General features: G+C 41.4%; 1 protein-coding gene across 4 annotated transcripts in view; it reads right to left on the bottom strand.

The window, feature by feature from the left end:
• Positions 1–14,603, bottom strand: part of NAA25 (N-alpha-acetyltransferase 25, NatB auxiliary subunit) — a 65,325-nt gene extending 50,722 nt beyond the window's left edge. For 3 of the 4 annotated variants that reach the window (XM_060401259.1, XM_060401261.1, XM_004017405.6), the window contains exons 1-4: positions 14,536–14,603; positions 5,475–5,560; positions 4,893–5,031; positions 911–1,029 (exon numbers count right to left, since the gene is read on the bottom strand). In XM_060401259.1, the coding sequence (XP_060257242.1) occupies positions 911–1,029; positions 4,893–5,031; positions 5,475–5,560; positions 14,536–14,593 (402 nt within the window). In that variant the 5' untranslated portion in view covers positions 14,594–14,603. Of the gene's footprint in view, positions 1–910; positions 1,030–4,892; positions 5,032–5,474; positions 5,561–12,097; positions 12,282–14,535 lie in introns of those variants that run through there. The other variant, XM_060401260.1, reaches the window with a different exon arrangement.
• Between the last annotated feature and the right edge of the window lie 969 nt (positions 14,604–15,572).

The following is a 15,572-nucleotide window of genomic DNA, read 5'->3' as shown; positions in this document are numbered from 1 at the left end:
CCAGGCAAGAATACTGAAATGGGTTGCCATTTCCTTCTCCAGAGATCTTCCTGACCAGGGATCAAACCAGCGTCTCCTGCAGGAGATCCTGCATTGGCAGGCAGGTTCTTTACCACCAAGCCACTTGGGAAGCCTGATATTTCAAGTAAATAAGACCAAATAAAAACCCAAGTAGGAAATATCTGCCTTCAGAACATATTATATCCACAAAGCATTTCTTTAAAAAATTCTAGCTTGACATGATAACCCTTTATGAGCTTAACTGGGCAAATTTCATTTCTCTGGGGTGGCAGTTTTACTTACGTATCAGCCCCAATGTATCCAGATGAGGCACCTTCACAGGTATACAAGGAACACGGGAAATGTGCTAACTAGCAGAGAAGGAGAAGCTGCATCCAGGGGAAAAAAAAAGCATCCCAAGCAACAGGGACTTTTTCCCCCCACTGTGGATTTAAAAATCTTAGCAGGCTATATACACAGTTGAATTTACAAAATAGATGTAAACTTTTAAAGCCAATTTTTCTAGTCTGTTCAGTTATTGTTCTGGGATTTCTGCCCATTTTCTGAAAATATACCAACGATCTGATGCAGTGGGACAATCTAAAGATTGTCCTTTAGATTGTACTTACTAGAACCAAACAAAACATATATTAAGCGACAAAAGAACAATCACGTTTCCCAGATAAATCAGTTAAAGAATCTGAATAGTTGTTCATCTTTAAAACACACACACACAAATATCTGGTTGATCCACACACACAAATAAATAGACTGACTCCTATACAGTATGCAAGCATACATGTGCGCGCACACACACACACACACACACACACACAAACTGCAGTTCAACCACAGTGAAAAGGCTTTCAGAGAAAACGCACAGCCCAGGAGGCTTGGGTTATCAAGTTACCTGTTGCATTTTCTTGTATTCGCCCACTCTGGCATAGGCCATGAAGAGGTGAGAGTGATATTCCTCACTATTGGGAACTTTCTTCACAGCTGCCTCATAAAGTTTTGTGACTAACTCCGCTAAGACAAAGAGAAATAGGATTTTAATTACTGATGTGTAACAAATCTTAGTAGCAATTTTTTTTTTCCTATTTGGGGGAAACAGATGTCTCCTATCATTAAGAAGAAATATCTGCTTTGCCTCACCTGATCATTACTCCTCCCTTGCTCAGGTGTTTTCAAAAAAGAATGGACTAGGTCAGCCCCCCAATGATATTTACAACATATAAGACTCTCCAGGTCTGTTTAGCCTTTCTGTCTTCTTCCAAATTCCTTCCACCTGACATTTTACGCTACAGCTACATCAAAATATCTGTAGTTCCACGAGATGCCCTGGGCTATAGCATATCTCCATGACTTCACATTATTTCCTCTGCCTGGATTCCCCTTTCCTCTCTTTTCTACTGAGAGAACATCACCTCAGAGCCAGTTCAAATGTAATCCCCTCTTGCCAGGAACAGGGCTTCCCAGGGGGCACAGCAGTAAAGAATCCACTTGCCAAGGCAGGAGATGTGTGTTCAATCCCTGGGTAGGGAAGATCCTCTGGAGAAGCAAATGGCAACCTGCTCCAGTACTGTTGCCTGGAAAATTCCATGGACAGAGGAGCCTCGTGGGCTATAGCTGATGGGGTCATAAAGAGTCGGACAAGGTGCAGCATACGCACACCCATGCATGCTGCCAGAAACTATGCAAGTTCAAATGTAATCCTTTCCTGACACCGTCTCTGCCCCTCCACCTCAGTTTGATCACTGCTTCTTTCTGCCACTTTCTTCCTTCTGCCACTTTTAAATCTTTTAAATAACTTTCTTATACAATGTATTAATATATAATGCAATATACTATCTATTGATCTATTTTTCCTTATAGACTATGAGTAACATGAGAGCAGAAAGAATACCTTTCCTTTAGGATTCTAGTACATACTTGTCATAGAAAAACATTCAATCAATACTTGTAGGATAATTTTTTTTTAAGGCTAGGAGAGAATCCATAGCACTAAACTGACATAATCCCTGAATAATCAGATATACCTCAATTCTTTAATCTTTTATAAGAATGAAAAACAAAACTGAACTATAAAATAACATTTTCTGCCTGCTAGGTTGGCAAAAAATTTGTTTTTTCTCCCCAGTTTTACTGAGAAATAATCGACAAAAACTGTGTACTTTTAGGAGCACAACATGATGGTTTGATGGCAAAAAAATTTTTAAGTCTAAGAATACCAATGACAAGGATGTGAAGCAACTAAAACTCTTATACACTGCTAGTTCAGTTCAGTCACTCAGTTGTGTCCGACTTTTTGGGACCCCCAATGAACTGCAGCACACCAGGCCTCACCAACTCCCGGAGTTCACTCAAACTCGCGTCCATTGAGTCGGTGATACTAGTGGGAGGGTAAATTTAGAAGTAGGTTGACATCATGTTTATCTTTAAGCTGAACCTACACCCTATGACCAAACACCTCCATTCCTAGATTCTAGTGTACTTACCCAAAAAAGTATTTTGTGGCAGTGAGCATGAATTAACTACAAGCACTTGGATATTAGATGAAAAGTGCATGTTACAGAAGATGTACAGTATGAAGCCATTGACATTAAGTCCAAGAATAAGCAAAACTAGCAATGTATTGCTTAGAAAAACAAATGTGAAAATATTTTTAAAGAAAAGCAAGAGAATTTAAAAAAACTCAGGATACAAATCCCTCTTAGAAAGTTAAAGGGGAAATGAGATTGACAAAGGACAGACAGGAAGTCCTCTCATCGCAGGCATGCCTCATTTCTTTATTACACTTCCCTTTACTGAGATTTGCAGGTCCTGTGTGTTTTACAAATTGAGGGCTTGCGGCAGCCCTGCGTCTAAACAAATCCACTGGCACCATCTTCCCCACGGCATCTGCTCTTTTGTGTCACTGCTACATTTTTGGTAATTCTCACAATATTTCTAACTTTTTCATTATTGTAAAGTTCTGGTGATTTATGGCCAGTGATCGTTTTCTTTTTCAATCCATTAATTTATCCGCCTGTGCTGGGTCTTCACTGCTGAACAGGAGCTTTCTTTACAGTGGTGAGTGAGAGCGGCTCTCTAGTCGCAGTTCGCAGGCTTCTCATTGCGGTGGCTTCTCCAACTGCAAAGCACCAGCTCTGAGGCACACGAGCTTAGGTGCCCGCAGCATGTGGAGTCTTCCCAGACCAAGGATCAAACTTGTGACCCGTGCATTGGCAGACAGAGTCTTAACCACTGGACAACTAGGCAAGTTCAACCAGTGGTCTTTGAAGTTACTACTGGAATTGTTTGAGAGCACCACAAATCATACCCATATAAGACCTTGAACTTAATCAACAAATGTTCGTGTGTTCTGACTGCTCCATTATCTAGCTGTTCCTGTCTATCTCCCTCTCCTCAGGCCTCCCTATTCTTTGAGACACAATATTGAAATGAAGCCAGTTAATAACCCTACAACAGCCTCAAGTGAAAGGAAGAGTCACATGACTGGCACTTTAAATCAAAAGCTAGAAATTATTAAGCTTAGTGAGAAAGTCATGTAGAAAGCCAAGACAGGCTGAAAGGTAGGCCTCCTGTGCCAGTTAGCCAAGTTGTAAATGCACAGGAAAAGTTCTTGAAGGAAATTTAAAGTACTACTCCAGGGATTCCCTGGATGGGGAGTCAGATTCCACAAGCCAAGAGGTGCAGCGCTCTCCTAAAAAAAAGTATCATTTCAGTGAACACATAAATGATAAGAAAGTCAAACAGCCTTATTGCTGACATGGAGTAAGTTTCAGTGATCTGGGTAGACAATCAAACCAGCCACAATATTCCTTTAAGCCAAAGCCTAACCCAGAAGAAGACCCTAACTCTCTTTAATTCCATAAAGGTTGAGAGAACTGGAGAAAAAATTCATGTGACTCCCTTTATTGCAATATTCACTCTAATGTGAAACCAAACCCATGATATATCCAAGGTACGCCTGTCCTAATAATGCTCGATTTCTTAAGCTGGGTGGTAGGTTTATGAACGTTCATTTACCTCATATCAAATGTTCTAGTGTGTTACATAAAACATACTCTTCTATAACATGTATTATTAAAGACATACATCTCATAACAAAACATTTAAGAAATCAACAAGGAAAAACTTTATCTACAGATGAAACTGAACACTACCTAGGATATTGTCAGGAATAATCTGGCAGGCAGAGGGGTATAGACTAAAACTGACCATGTGTCAATAATTGCTGAAGGTGAGTAATGGGCACACTGGGGTTTATTATGTTGTTCTGTTTCTATGTTTGGAATTTTCCATAATAAAAAGTGGGAAAAGGGGCTTCCCTGGTGGTTCAGTGGTAAAGAATCCAGCTGCCAATAAAGAGACCAGGTTTGATCCCTGATCCGGGAAGACCCCACACACCTCAGAACAACTAAGCCCATGTGCCACATGCTTGAGCCTCTGCTCTAGAGCCCAGGAGCTGCAATACTGAAGCCCGTGCTTTGCAACAAGAGAAGCCACCACAGTGAGAAGCCTGCGCACTGCAACCAGAGAGCAGGCCCCATTCACGCCAACTAGAGAAGAGCCAACGAAGCAGCAACAAAGACCCCGCACAGCCAAAAATATATGGATTTTTAAAGTGGGGAAAAAGCAACTCTTTCATTTAGCAAATAAAAATGTCATAAATGAAATTCAAGTCCTCATTCCAATTCAAGGATCCTAATATGTGCAAAATAGCCACTCTGTCCACAGCCTTTGCAGGCCATGATTAACGCATTAGTTTACCTGCTGTCATCCATCAAATCATGAGTGGTAAGTAAATTAGACAAATACAGAAGTCAACCAGAAATATCCAAAAAATTAAGCACAGTTTTAAAAACAGTGAAAAGAAAGAAACGTACGTCGGTGCATCTCCCGGTAAAGAATAGTCAGTGCCTGCAGCGAGTTGTCATCTGTGGGTTCAAGAGCGGCCACCTCCTGTGCCAAGATGAAGGCTTCCTCTTGCTTTCCAGTTCTCTGTAAACCGATTGCCTTTAACACCTGAGAGAAAAGACAAGACTGCTTTTAAAGAACAGAAAAGGAAATGTGAACCAAAGAAAGGCAACTTGAAAGCACAAGGTAAATTACAAGATATGCCTAGGTTGCGAATCAACTATTTCACTAAAAATATCAGCAAATAAAGATTCTTTCCTATTTCAGTCATATTAAGAATGCACAAAGCAAGACAAAAAAACTGTACAACAGCCCTTAAAGGGACCTGTGAAAATTGAATAATTAAATTAGAGAAGTCATGTCCAAAGAAAAAAGCAGTGAGCTTTTAATTAAATACTATTTATGGCATTTAAGGGACCGGGAAAATATATGGCCTAAGAAATACTCTGAAAAACACAGGCACTAAAGAGATTAATGAAACATCTTTCCCTTTAAAGATTATAATATATAACCAACCAAATTATAAGTAACTTGAAGGAAAATGAACTTACCTTAGCACAATGAAGATCTTTATGCTTTTTCAACAATTTATCTGCTTGCTGAATTGCCATTTTATTATTACCATTATCAAGATAATCTATGAAAACAGAAGTTAGGATCATTATATTTCTTCAACAACAAATATGAAAAATGTATAGGCTAGTATCAGATATTTCAAAAAGTGTCCTAATTTGGTATTTAAAAATATCATGGAGCGATATGAACTCTAAACAGCCAGGATGGTCCAGAACCCAATCTTATATTTTGTTATAGTCATTTCTCATCCAAAAGCAATATAATCCAGTTATACTAGTCCTTAATGAAGATTCAAGACCAAATATATTTAGATGACAGATGACACTAATATTTTTACCTATGCGAAACAAATGGGTTTAGTCACACAAAAATTAAAATATCTAAAAAAACAGTTTATTATACTCAAACTTCAAATCTACCAAATGGACCACATTCCCTCAATAAAATGTGTAATGTGTACTTACTATGTCACAGAGTTAAGAATAATTTGCTGGGGGAAAAAAAAGAGACAGTAACAGGGGTGGCAAATTAAATCCAGCAATATTAGTAGTAGACAAGGTAGGAAAAACAGTTCTTTCATATACGTAAGTTGAAACAGAAACTAGCACTGACTTTGAAAAAAACTGACTTCTAAGTTCCCTAACCTATGCATCCATTCCAAAACTCAAGGAATATGGAGACTTGTTATAAAATTTTGTTAAGGAAGAAAACCAATCAATTATTATTCAAAAGTAGAATAACAGCAAAGATTAATTTCCAAATGAGAGGATCTAAAAGAAAATGAGAAGTGTGTTAAATGGGCAACAGTGGCAGATGCCAACTCTAGATACAAGATGACTAAACGCGACGACTACTACCAGGTCCCTCTTGGCTCCTCGAGGTCCCGAATCAGCATGGGAACTGACAAAACACGAACAACTCACACTAATCTATGACCAAAGGCTGGTGAGGACAGGGAACCAAAGCAACTCTTACTCACTGCCGCTGGGAATGCAAAGACGGCACTGCCACCTTGGAAGACAGGCTGTTTCTTAAAAAACTAAACATGCTCTAACCATATGATCCAGCTCCTTGTTATCTACCCAAATGAGATGAAAACTTACTTTCACACAAAAATCTGCACACAAATGTTTACAGCAGCTTTGTACGTAACTGCCACAACTTGGGAGGAACCAAAGTGTCCTTCGGTAGGCGAATGGAAAAAAAACTGTGGTACATCCCTCCATACAATGAAATATTATTCAGTGATAAAAACAAATGAGCTAGCAAGTCAAAGGAAAAAACAGAGGACTCTTAAATGCACACTGCCAAGAGAATGAAGCCAACAGGACAAAGCTACGTACTGAGAAAGGCAAAAATTATAGGCACAGTGGAACAGTCAGTGGATGCCAGGAGCCGAGGGAAGGATGAATAACTGGAGAGCACGGATTTTTCAGTGCAGTGAAACTGTATGATGCTGTAATGACGGTATGCCTCAATTATTTATTTGTCAAAATCCACAGAATGCGCAACATACAGAATGAACTCTAATGTAAACTAGTCAACTAGGGAGTTAACAATAACATATTACATTGGCTCAGCAACTATAGCAAATGCACCACACCACTGCAAATGTTAGTAACACGGGAAACTGCCGGGAGAAGAGGGGGGTGTGTGGGTGAACAGGAAAAACCACTCTAGAAAAAAAAAGCTGATTAACTTGAAAAATATTTATCTAATAAAAGCAAAGATTCATTTCTAGAAAAGGAAAGAAAGAAGTGTTATAAATGGGAAATCGAGTGGTAGCTGCTGATTCAGAACACAGAAAGATGGCTGAACACAAGCTAGTTCACAATCGGCTACTACAGCTGGTCCCTCTTTGCTCCTCAAGGTCCCACATTAGCAACAGGGAGAGAGGAGGCAAAGACAACTCAAAATCAGCTACGGCCCTGGTGGCTCAAGGCCAAATAACAGAAACGCACTATCATTTTACCTGACGGCTTCAATTTTTCTCCAATGAATACTTTGCCACAACTTTTAAAAAACAACCACATGAACACATGAGTTTCATCTCTAGTCTCCCTTCAATGCACTTAATACCAATGAGCACCAATAATGCTAGGTACAATGATTAAGACGACTTACTCTGGAGGAATCACAATCTAAAAAAGATCAAAGACTTAATACTCAGAGCGAAATCACAGAAATCTAAAAGCATACAAAATCTTGGCCTGAATACCTAATACCAGTTTTCTCAAATTCTTAGTTCCGGCGACAGGCCACCATTTGTCCTCATAGAATATCTGAGAGACATTTCAGTTCAATAAATGATATCTTCTCTTTCTAATAACCTGGTGTTGGTCTTATGCAGAGTGAGTTCTAAGTTATGTCTGACTCAGTCCTGTAAGACTCCAAGTTCATGGACCACATCTTGAAGCCTTCTCAAAGAGTAGGTATCTTTGGTGAAACCCCAACTCAGGATCTCCCCATAAACAGATCAGACCAGAGATTAGGACTACAAGGATATTTAACTTTTCCTCTCTGTTGTTGACAAGGGTCTGATATATTAATATCCTGTACCCTTGCCCTCTTCTTTGGGAATGGTTTCCACAGACTCTGCTGAAGGGGTAGAATTGGATGAGTATGTCTAGATCACGTAACTGAAGCCCAATGGAATGGACATTTGACCCAAGCTGGGTAAACCTGGTAATCCATAACTGCAATGCTGAAACCTGGAGTCAGAAAGCTATGTAGAACTCCATTTGGAAGGCAATAAATATTTCCAGTTTGAGATTATCCGGGGCAGGTCCAGAATTTCCATCTGGAAGGAGTCTTGGGAGATGCAAATTGGTTAATGGGGAGTGAAAAGGGAGTTATCTCTTGGCTCTTCATTCATATAACATTTATAAAAGAATAATGTCAGTTACCTTTATCAAAAAATAGATGGGGGGATAGGGGGCGGTGCTGATTAAGCAAACAACCTCTCCCTACTTTAGCTTCAGCCAGCACTTGGGCCCTGCATAAGTGATGAGTAAGCACATTAAAAAAAAGGCTTGGAGAACCTAGCAGAGAAAAGAACAGACACAAACAGATACGAGCAGCAGAGACAAGTGTTTGAGAAAGAAGCTTCAGATCTTGACAGCCTTCCAGTTTCCATCAGGCTCTAGAACACTGCATTCCTGCCCTAGGCTCCCACAGGGTTTATAAACAACCTCGCTCTACTTGAGCTCGTGTCAAAGGGTTTCTGCTCCTTGAACCCAAAAGAATTTTAGCTAAGATACCCCACCACATTCAGCCTGCTGTCAGGCTCCCCCTTCCTGGAAGCCTACTGATTAATTGGTTGCTGAGTCTTTGGGAAATGTTTATTTCCACTTTACATCACTGACTTTGTAATATAAATTATGTAGCATTTGGTGAAAAAAGGCCAAAAAAATGATATCCTAATTCTATTTTTTTAAGTCTTTTTAAAAGCTTACTCAAGGGTAATTGTGGCTTGACCATTAGGACTGGTATGGTTCCCTTAATGAGAGTAAGCCAGTCAGCCATCCACGAATCAGACACAGGAAATAAGATGATGATGTGTCAGTTAAAGCAGTGTTTTTCAAAGCACAATTATCACTCCAACTACTGTTTTTAGGTGATCTCTGTAGGCAGTACTAGATAACACAGTGAGAAAGTTGACTTCTAATATTTCCTTTATATTAAGGAGATACTCAAATTGGCATTTGCCTGTCACTTCTTTAATATTTGCTAATGTCCCCCCCCCCCATTTTTTTCAAACAGAGAAGCAACAGGTCTCAGATTGAGAGTTCCACAACTATCAGAAACTAGTTAAGGGACTTCCCTGGCAGGCCAGTGGTCAAGAATCTGTGCTTGCACTGCAGGGGGCGCAGGTTCAATTCCTGGTTAGGGGACTAAGATCCTACATGCCACTGGTTCAACAAAAAAAAGATTTAAGACTTTAATAACATTGTTTTCTTTTCATTGTATGTACTTATTCTTATGATTTGTTTTCTCAGGGCAAGTGACAGATTTTCCACTAATGGTAACAATAAAGATTTGTTGTTGTTTAATCACTAAGTGAAGTGAACTCAAAGTCACTCAGTCGTGTCTAACTCTCTGCAACACCACGGACTATACAGTCCATGAATTCTTCAGGCCAGAATACTGGAGTGGGTAGTCTTTCCCTTCTCCAGGGGATCTTCCCAACCCAGGAATCGAACCAGGGTTTCCTGCATTGCAGGCGCATTCTTTACCAACTGAGCTATCAGGGAAGCCCTGTCCAATTCTTTCGTAACCCCATGGACTGTTGTCTGTCAGTCTCCTCTGCCTGTCAGTCTCCTCTGCCCACGGGACTTCCCAAGCAAGAATACTGGAGAGGGTTGCCATTTCCTTCTCCAAGGGATCTTCCTGACCCAGGGATCAAACCTGCGTCTCCAGAACTGGCAGGTGGATGCTTTACCACTGAACCACCAGGGAAGCCCAATAATACAAATTATTTTTAAATAAATTTAACAGTCAACTTAGAGAAAAATATTAAGTAATTAATAGTACAGATGATACTGTAATATAGCTAAAATCATCAGACTGGATAAATGAATGATAAAAATCTGGGGAACACAGGGTTAAACCACTGGTAAGAGACTATCAAAATCTACTGAACGAATGAGCCAGCCCCGTTCCTGGGTAATATGGCCAACAGAAGCTCCTCTTCCCTGCAGGTGGTGCAGACAGACAGCAGTAGGCCCTGACACATACAGGCCTACTGTCTACAGGCCCTGTAGAGAGGCCCTGGGACCAACATACTTAAGAATCCTAAGTCCAATCATACTTACGAATACTGACAATAGAAAAGGGATCAGTCTCACAAATAAAAAGGAAAGCCTTTAAATTAGGTGTCCTTGCAAATGCTTTTAAACCTTCCAGAGTAGCTGAAATTGACAACCTGCACTGTTTTCACTTCCTACAAGGACTTCAGAGACTAGTCAAGATATTGCTCCAAATTTAGAAAAAGACTGAATACAAGACAGCTCCACTTTCAAATTATAATGTTCTTTGCTTAAAAATCCTAAATGTTTGAGAACAGAAGTCTTGCTTTTACCAAGAACACAAACTGTAGGTGAAACATTCTTCTAATCAACAAGCCTTTTTTAAATACCTAACGTGGAAGATGGGGGGTGGTGAGGTTGAACTTAAAAATGAATGGTTGAACTTAAAAACAAATAATGCCTTCGAACTGATGGCCTTCCATCCTGCATCTGTCCTTTTTAAACCTACTTCCCACAGAGTCATCCTTTTATAATGCGGGAGAAAGAGATACATAAATACAAAGTGACCACAATAGGATATTCAAGGAACCAATGATTAGTGATGGCTTCCTGTAATCAAACTGGACTTTTAAAAGTCTTTTCAGTTAATTTTTAAATAATAAAAATAATACAGTATAGTGGGAAAAAAAGTGATTCATACAGGTATAACATGAAAAGAATTACTAGTCTTGTAATCTTGCCCTACACACCCACTACCCTCTACTCTGTGCATTCTTCTAGGATTTTTCTATGCATCATGTCTTTCTAAGCTTAAAATGTTTTTAGAATCTCAAAGTCTAAGAGCTTTTTAAAAGGTCAAGATTTCAGAACAGAAGACTACAGGTTGTGCCAAGTGACTTTTCTACAGAAAGAAAAGATAATATTCACTTACCAAGACACCCTGTCACTCTTGGGGCGAAACAGGACAAGACTCACTGAGCTAACACCGCCCAACAGAAGGTTCAGAATATATAGAACAATCATGTGAAGACTTGGGAAGTTTTAATAACAAACTATAGCAAAATAATTACCTGGAGTCTGGCTACACATGGAAGGGAAATGTCCTAAAGCACCAAAGAAGTGATCATCATTCAGGACACACAGCTAGGACAGGTGACACATGATTCAGGCTAGAGCAAGACTGCAAGTCAGTAGGCAACAAGGACTACTGCGTAGCCCAGGGAACTTTACTCGACATTCTGTGGCATCCTACATGAGGAAAGTCTAAAAAAGCATGGATACATGAAGAACTGAGTCACTCTGCTGTACCCCTGAAGCAAACACAACACTCTAAATCAACTATACCCCAGTACAATTTTTAAAATAAGTATATAAAAAAAACACCGTAAGTCAGTAACAAAGATTAGAATGGATCTCGTGCCATAAAAGTATGTGTGTGTGTATTCTAAAGACTACAGAGATATTTTTTCTTTGAAACTTCTCTATTTTTATTTTACAATTCCTGCATCCTATAAAAATTTATTAAGTACCATATCTGACCATCACTTCCAACTCTACACCCCTACTAACTACTAAAAACATTTTAAAATAATAATGGTAGAAGCAAGCACTAGAGCTCACCAAGTCACATGGGAATAGAAAATCTGTTCAGAACCACAAAGTACAAGAGAATAATTTTAGTGAAAGGAGAAAACAATAAAGTAGGCATTCTGAGAAACTTAAGATGGTTTTCAAAAACCAAAACTGCAATACCCAAACTTACCAATTTATGAGTAAAGAGAAGCACTCTAAAGACATTAGACTAAACAACTATTACATACAGAGACATCAAAAACAGAATTTCAACCTGCCATAATTTTCACAATTAATCACCCTGTCCTCTTCTACCCTCAACTGCATCGGCAAAAGCTGAAGTCATAGGCAAAGCTTCTAACAGCTGTAAAATCCTAAACCTTGGTAATATAAATAATGCTGCACAAAAGACAGCGAGGCTGCAGAGTCTCAGTAAGGGCTGAGCTCTCCAGTGAGAATGGCCACGTTCAAATTCCAGCTCTACAATTTACTAGCTGCAGCCCTGAGCAAGTTAATCTCTGGCCTTCAGTACTATGCTCACAATAATCTTACCTACCAAACAGGACAGTTAGCACACAAACAAGCACTCAATCAATGCTGAGTGTTGTTGAACTTTGGGCTGGTGGGTAAGCACCGCCAAGCATTAGCTTCTTCATGTGTCAGCTAATGAGATAAATTCAAGGGACAATAGTGGTTTAGGGATACCCAGGTATTTAAACACAAAAGCAAGGCTGTCCCAAGGTCCAGAGGTCAGAAGTGCTGAAGTCAAGGGCAGTGCTTTCCCTAATTCTGCCAGTGTATATTAATTGCCTTGGAACTCCTAAAGAAAGTATCTTCTAATCTTCTTCCCATGTAACTATAAGAAAAGCTACATAATTCTGACTTCAGTTTCAATATGACCTACATATCTGGTTAACATAGCCTGATGTCTAACAGTGTGAAAGGGACTAGTTTTCCTATTGGATAGTTCAAAACATTAATTCTAAGCAATTTATGGGGCACCAAAGACATTTTCTTTGGTCCTCAAGAACAATTTTTAGAAATCCAATTATTCTTAAAAATATTCAGTCTTTAAAAAAGAAAAAGTCTGCAGGCAGCTGCTATAAAGCAGTGATGAACTCCATTGTGAACTCTGGATTCAGAACTTACCCTCAAGACACCCTTGTATACTTCATCTCTGCCCTTTAAAAGGGATACTGAAATACACAAGACTTTACAGCCCTGGGAAAATGGAAATCTACCACTCTCCACCTTTGTGACCTTTGGCAAATCAGTGTCTTCAGTGCAAACTAAGGTGATTTCTAACACAGTGGTTAAAAAGTCTGGGACAGTCCCCAGGGGTTAAGATACCAGTTTCATGTTAGGTAAGTGACCTTAAACGAATTACACATCAATAAAGCCCCCAGTCTCCTCATCTGTGGAAAGAAGAGGGCGAGAGGAAGGGAGGAGACTGGGAAAAACCACCCACCCCAGAAGAAAATGTGAAGATCAAACAATAATAAGTATAAAAGGCCAAGGAGAGTGACTGACATAATTAGCAGACTATCCACATTATTGCTGTTGATAATAATAATTATTATTGTTGTTGTTATCAACAAGGCTGTTGCTAGAATCAAATAAGACTCAAGAGCAAAACATTATACAAATTACAAAAAGCACTGCCAGTTGTACCAGAAACATAAAGTTACCCCCATCCAAAAAAGTTAAATCATCTCAGCCTCCATTTAAGTAACATCTACCCTATAAACACGAGGCCTCCTTTTGGAAAGCCACTGACCTTGAAGCCTTCGTCACTATGAACTAGACCAAGACCACACAAGCATCTAAGGGGAAAGGAAATACAAATGGGGCCACTTTCCAATTACAGAACGTCTCGATTACTGAAGAGGTTTTCCTCCCTTACTCAAATACGTGATTTTTCCCAACTGGAAGAGCAGAATGCCACCAAGGTCTTAAAGCCTGAGGGTTGAGGTAAGCGTTATGAAAGGGGATCCACTTAGCACGCGGAAGGCAGGCTGCAAAGGAAAGACCAGAGAAGCTACAAAAAGGAAGAGCCCTCCCTGCATGCCCCCCGACACCAGCTATTGGAGTCGCTTCACCGCTATTTTGGACCCAAGACCCCCCCCCCCCCCGCCCCGCCGCCCCCGCTTCCCACATGTGCCCAGAGCAGCTGTTCCTCCACCACAGGGCTCTGTATTGGGAACCTCAAATCCGGGCCTGCTCCTGACTCGATATGGGTTGACCTTGCGTCAGCCCCTTCCCTTCTCTGGACCTGTTTCTCCCTGTGCCCCGAGCACAGTTAGTCAGACAACCCTTTAGGCCCCGCTCCCTCAAGTAAAAAGTCTTTAGTGGGGAATTTTCCCTCATGCTGGGGTGTTCCACCCTCATGCCGGAGCCAGCTTCCACCTGCGGACAGACAACGCAGCCTGCGGGTAGCGGAGGTCCCGGCGAGAGTAGTGTCTCACAGGGCCTGCCTGTCAGGCCGGCTCTGCCGACCTGCGGCCGCCCTGGCCGCGCCGCCACCAACTCAGGGCTCGAGAAAGCCAGGCCGGCGCTTACGCGAGGCCCGTGGCTGAGGCCTAGAGGCCCGCGCGGCCCGCCCCCTGTGCCCGCCGGCTCGGCTTCTGGCCCCTCAGCGCCCCTCCCGGGCCTTCGCCCCGGCTTCGGAAGCCCTCGGCGCATTCGGCTGGCGACCAGACTGGCCCCAGGCACTCACCGTAAATGGGTCGGAGGCGCCTGTCGTTAGGGTCCTGCACATGGCCCCGCGTCGCCATGATGACAAGCGCAGGACCGCAGTGCGCACGCGCGGGGCAGGCCCCCGGGAAGGGGCTGTTAAAGGGCCAGCGCCGATCTCGCGCTTCTATCGCGATGGTCGCGTGGTTGCGACAGAACGCGCCGGCGCGGAAAACACAGACACTCAAACCGCATCCCCGCCCCCCGCCCCCCAAGGTGTGTCACTTCATGGCTCCTTTTCCTCCCTTTCGCTGGTGAAAAGTGAGGGGAGGGGTGGGGGAGAAACTTGGTTAAAGACAGGGCTCGGCTGCTGCTGCTCATCCTGTTTCTCCTCTGTGCTGAAGGACCAGTTAGACTTGCCTTTGATTCACTGTTGAGGAACCGGAAACTCTTGTGGGAGGGTGACCCCGGGGACAGTAGGGGGAAAAGGGTGCTGAGCGACAAGTAGAACGTGCCAGAAAAGTTCGAGGTCCCTTCACGCCCTCCTCGGTGCTCAGCCTGCTAAGAAGCATCCTAGGGATCAAAGTTAACATTACCAGTTAGAGGTGATGAGAAAGGAACTTCCCTGTGTAGTATTTTTTTCTGGAAGACCCATAAACTCAGACTAGTTACAAAGAAAACATCAAACAAATCGCACTGAGTGACATTCTACAAAATGCCTGACCGGTAGGCTTCAGGACTGTCAAGGTCATGAAAAATAAGGCAACAGTGAGAAGCCGTTACAGCCCAGCAATACCTAAGGAGACAAGACAACCAAACACAATGTGATACCTTCCTTGGGATCCTGGAACAGAACAAAGGGCATCAGTGGAAAAAGAGTTGAAATTCAAATAAAGTCTAGAGTTCAGTTAATAGTATTGTGCTAATGTTGGTTTCTCATTTTGATGAATGTACCATGGTAATGCAAGATGTTAAGTGGTTGAGGGGCATATGAAAACTTAATCCTCTTTTCACTCTCTTTTTAAGTCTAAAATTATTCCAAAATCAAAGATTTTGGAATGCTTTTATTGTTTGTTTTTT

This window comes from Ovis aries, chromosome 17 (assembly GCF_016772045.2).
Source record: "Ovis aries strain OAR_USU_Benz2616 breed Rambouillet chromosome 17, ARS-UI_Ramb_v3.0, whole genome shotgun sequence".
NCBI classification, from domain to species: domain Eukaryota; kingdom Metazoa; phylum Chordata; class Mammalia; order Artiodactyla; family Bovidae; genus Ovis; species Ovis aries.
Note: the sequence above shows the minus strand (reverse complement) of the source record. Positions and strands in the feature narration are given on the sequence as shown.